This window comes from Cyprinodon variegatus, unplaced genomic scaffold (genome assembly GCF_000732505.1).
Source record: "Cyprinodon variegatus isolate N-32 unplaced genomic scaffold, C_variegatus-1.0 Scaffold300, whole genome shotgun sequence".
In the NCBI taxonomy this organism is placed as follows: Eukaryota; Metazoa; Chordata; class Actinopteri; order Cyprinodontiformes; family Cyprinodontidae; genus Cyprinodon; species Cyprinodon variegatus.
In genome coordinates this window covers 219,469-224,259 of record NW_015150753.1, presented here as the reverse complement: position 1 = coordinate 224,259, position 4,791 = coordinate 219,469, and the positions used below count along the sequence as shown (strand labels likewise).

Below are 4,791 nucleotides of genomic sequence, written 5' to 3'. Positions count from 1 at the left end.
GGGGGGGAGATGTTCATGTTGCTGCAGTCTGCAGTCTGAACGCTAGATGCCGCTAAAAGTTACACACTGTAGCTTTAACAACTAATAACACAGAACGAATGAAAATTACACCTCTAATATATTTACCAATATAGACATGTTAGACATTGTTGGAAAGCTTAGATTATCCATAATTCAACCACCAAGTTCGTTTTCTAAAATACAGCGAGCACCAAAGCACAATTAACCCAGATATAGCAGCATGTCAAAATGTAAACAGGACAAAGCAATACAACATTCAAGCATGTGTTTATTACTGCTGTTCAAAAAAGACCTTATTTTCAACAATTAAAAAAACAACTTTGAGTCATATTTGAATGCATCTTTGATGCAGCTTGGGCTGTGTTTTACTCACCCAATTTTCATGTATATATTCAGAAACTAGACAGTGTTAGCTTTCAAATAACGTATCACACATGTAATTTAGACGTACAGTTCCTAAGTTATTTCCTTTTCTGTTTGGGCTTGCAAAATAGGCGAGAATTTCCCAAAATGAGGTGGATGTTAAGAGGTTTTAGGAGAGTGGGTAACTTAGAATTTCCACAGAGTACAGATTTCTGATCTTATCAGGATGAGATTGATGATCACTGATGTGATGGTGGAACTGGTCCAATGGACTTTCTGTAGAAACTGAAACATCCTTCTTACCAGCATCCTTAGAGGATGGAGGGGAAGTGAGGAGGAGCTGAAAGAATCATCGAACTGTCCTGAAACTTATTCCACTCCTTCTTCCCTTTTTCAGTAGATCATTGATCAAGCTTTCTTAAGCTCCCACCTACAGAGAATCACTACAAGCAAAACCAAAGCAACCACACAGCTATCCAGCTTGAACTGTTATGGTGTCAAACTTCTTCTAATTTCTGCACTTATTGCAGAAGTGTAAATGTTTTGACTTTTATCACTTTTTTATTCTATCTACTAGGGGTGTAAATAATAATCGATTTCTATCGATGTATCGATCCAACTGCCAACGATCTGATGCATCGACACCTCTGCAAGAGTATCGATTCATGTTTTTTTTTTCTTTCGGTCTATTATAATCCATTTGCTGCTGGACGTAATTCTGACTCCTATGCTCCGGTGGTTCTAAACCTATTTTGCCATCCTAGCTCGCTTCCTTTATCCACTACCCTATTTCCGCTCGCAGTATTTTTTGGATACAAGGCCTTTCAGAAACTATAATGCAGAGGCATTATTATTTTTCAATGAATGAGGTTTTCATAGGCCTAGGTCGAGTAGGACTTTTCTACTTCTGTTATTTGCTGTTGTTTCTAGAATAAAGTGCATAACGATATTACAGCTTTTAATGATTTATTTTAAATTTGAAACATTGTCTAGCCTGTAAGGTAAAAAAAATAAATCAACTTATTAATCGAATCGTGGTGTATTCGTGAGTATCGAAAAGAATCAAATCATTGGGTCACGAAATTGATACTGAATCAAATCGCCATGATAGGTGAGATTTACACCCCGACTATCTACATTGGATGGTCTTCAAACAGTCAAATGCCCTGAGTCATGTAGTTTACAAAGAAAAACAACCTGATGCTGGAATGGCTGATCAGTAAATCCCTTTTGGACTTGTTAGACAATAGTAGATCAGTTCATTGGTTTGTTTTTCTGATAAATGAATAAATCAATCAGGAAACTCAGTTTCTTATTGATCTCAAAGACTGAACTTTCGTTTGATCAATAAAAATAAAAAAATATGTTTTGCTTTCCTACTTCATGGAAACGTGTTTTCAATTCAATTTAGTTTATTTCTATAGCTCCAACAACACATGTGATTCTGTAAAAGTTCGAAAAAATATCCACTGGACTTGGTTTCCAAGATTTGAAGACGTTTCGCCACCTCTCCAGTTTCCGTGAAGTAGGAAGGATAGTGGATATTTTTTGAACTTTTACGGCTACGACTATGACCTGGATGACTGAGAATCTTCATCAGTAACATGTCATTTTAAGGGACTTTACAGTTCACCAGATCATCCAGTCAGATTGTTTCAAAGTTTTCTATCTAAGGAAAACCAGTTGATTGCATCGACTCATTGACTAAAAGGCAATCCCTCACACTAAGCATGCTTGTAGCGACAGTGGAGAGGAAAAACTCCCTTTTAACAGGAAGAAACCTGCAGCAGAAGCACTTCTGTTTTATTGTTGAGATAAGTGAATAAATAAATCAGGAAACTGAGTTTTGTATTGATCTGACAGACTGAGCTTTGGGTTGATGAATAAAAAAATCAAATAAAGCCATCAGCCTTCCACTTTAAAAGGACTTGACTTTGTGTTTTTATTAGTTAGGCTGGCCAGGCTGTTTTATTAGATTGTGGTATTTAACACCAAGATCTTCCTACTTCCTGGAAACACATCCTCCCCCTTTGACATTTAAAAACATCCATCAAAGCTTCCATTAATCCCGGGGTCTGCAGACCGAACCGAACCGAACCAGGACTCACCGCCTGCACCTCCTCCCTCCCCTCCAGATGTGTTTCCTCCGCTGTGGCTCCTTCCTCCGCGCGGCTGCCGCTCGGAGGCTCCGCCAGCCTCTCCAGGCACGCAGAGCCCAGCGAGGAGCTCTTATGGTGGGACTGAACCAGCTGAGCCACCGTGGGTTTAGACGCGCCCGTGGACCTGCGCTTGATGGAAGAGTGCATCTTCTCCCGGCCGAGGAGGGATCCGCTCCCGGCCGCTCTGCCGCTGATCGGAACCTCCTGAGAGGAGAAGAGCAGGTCGGGCTGAGAGGAGGAGATGACCCGGTCCAAAGCCACGGTCTCCTTCCGCCTTGTTTTCTTAAACATCCACATGCTCCGTTTGCTCTGATCGTCCGGCTCTCTGCCGCTCAGTTTGGGACTCAGCAGAGGCTTTGCTTTTGCCTGAAACTGTTTCCACACCGAGCAGCTCTCATTCTCATCCGCTTCGCTTCCTTCCATCCTCCTGCTCAGAGACAGACTTACGCAACCTGAGAAAAAAAAAAACACAACACCAAAACCCGCACTACTCTGAAATACGGATGTGCAGGCTGGACATGTTCATCTGCACATCTGGCAGGAAGCCCCCCCCATCACCATCACCATCACCGCAGTGGGAGGGCACACAGAGCCGCTCTAAAATCAATCACAGATGCGTTTCCAGCAATGACTTGGATCCTGCGCGTTCTGTTGGACCACAAGGCCACCATAGTTATAATAATCAGGGGGGTTACCATTAGGCAATACAAGGCAGGTGCCTAGGGCCCCATGTTCCAGGGGGCCCCATAAAACTCTGGATACCTGTATAGTTAATACAACTATTCCTTATTTGTGCACATAAATTAAGTTTTTGATAAAAATCCTTTTGATAAAATGCCATCAGAAGATTTATAATATAAAATGTGTCTCAGAACCCCCCCCCCCCCCCCAGCGTCCACCATTTTGGATCAGTCCATTTAAGCACAATGTATGACGAAACCGCAGGGTTTAAAAGTTCACAGCTCACGATGTTTGTTCTCTCACTGTGCGACCAGACGCTCTGATGCGATCTACCTGCTCACACCGTACATCTATAAACCAGGTGGGACTCAGCTCCGCAGTGAGATGGCGCTACTCGGAATCGTCTATCCAAAAGCCAAACGAGTAGAAAAGGACAAAGAAGCTCTGTAGAGTGAAATGCGCTGCCTTGGTAATTTGTGCAATTTTGTGCTGAAAGCCCTAAAAAGAAAAGGCGACGACCTATTTGGACAAATACATAACTGAGCAAATCCGGCTACTACGGTCTGTTAGTTTTACAGAAAGAACTCCATTTCATTCTCACCTCCACATCTCAGAAGAAGAAGAATCCTTGTTTGCGCACTGAGCGATTTGCCCACGACCACCTTCAGCCGACTGAATATCAAACATGATTTTCAACAGATTCCTGATCGGGAGGTGGTCGTGAGAGGCTGATCGCCCCTCATTACCTCCTGTTCTCTGCACGATGCACGATCAGGCTGAAAGTCAGGCCAATTAAAATAGTTGGCACGACTGGAAAGTCATCCGGAAAAGGGCAAAGAAAATCACACAGTGTATGCCTGGCTTTACTGTGCGCGTGAAGAAAGGTCCAAACAGATAGCAGCAAACCTTTTGAAAACAAAAAATGCCAAGAGCAGTGTTGTGAACTTTGCAATTTTGTCGCTATATTAAGCTACTTTTCAGACCCCTCTAGCATTTTGATTTCAAAGAAGCGCCTAGCGCCAAATCTAGCGACTTTTTTCTGCTAGTGGAGACTTTGGCAACAACATCTAAAAGCAGCGAACTCTGCTCTCCAGAGCAAGTAGATTGGTAACCCCGCCTCCTGCTCTCCTCTATCTTGTCTGCTGTCATGATTCATGCAGATATTATTTCATCCAAATGAAAAATGGAGAACAGATAAGCTTTTTGGAAACACAGAAAGGAGCAATCAGCTAAGTGAGCTTAGTGCTTGGAAAAGCCTTTCATTCCTTTTGAGACAGCATGAAAAATCAGCTGAGAACAAAACATACTGTAGAGAGGAAAACAACAAGAAAAGGGAGAATAATGGGTCTGTTTTATGCATTGTCTTCTCAATTGAGAGGGCCCCCTGCCTGTCTTTGCCTAGGGCCCCAAATTTCCTAAATCCGCTTCTGGTTATAATGAAACAGACTGAACCGTATTACATGCCTTTAGCTCACAGAGCGACACATTTAGAGCGATATCAAAATTCTCAAAAAAATAACATTTTGCATTTAGTTTAAAACAAACAAACAAACAGTTTTGTGCCAGT

The 4,791-nt window shown here is 42.2% G+C and overlaps 1 protein-coding gene across 3 annotated transcripts in view; it reads right to left on the bottom strand.

Annotated features, from left to right (window-relative positions):
- LOC107090568 (multiple C2 and transmembrane domain-containing protein 1-like) overlaps positions 1 to 3,088 on the bottom strand; it is a 65,868-nt gene extending 62,780 nt beyond the window's left edge. For 2 of the 3 annotated variants that reach the window (XM_015384021.1, XM_015384022.1), the window contains exon 1: positions 2,493 to 3,088. In XM_015384021.1, coding sequence (XP_015239507.1) covers positions 2,493 to 2,966 — 474 coding nt within the window. In that variant the 5' untranslated portion in view covers positions 2,967 to 3,088. The remainder of the gene's footprint in view (positions 1 to 2,492) is intronic. The other variant, XM_015384023.1, reaches the window with a different exon arrangement.
- Positions 3,089 to 4,791: the final 1,703 nt, after the last annotated feature.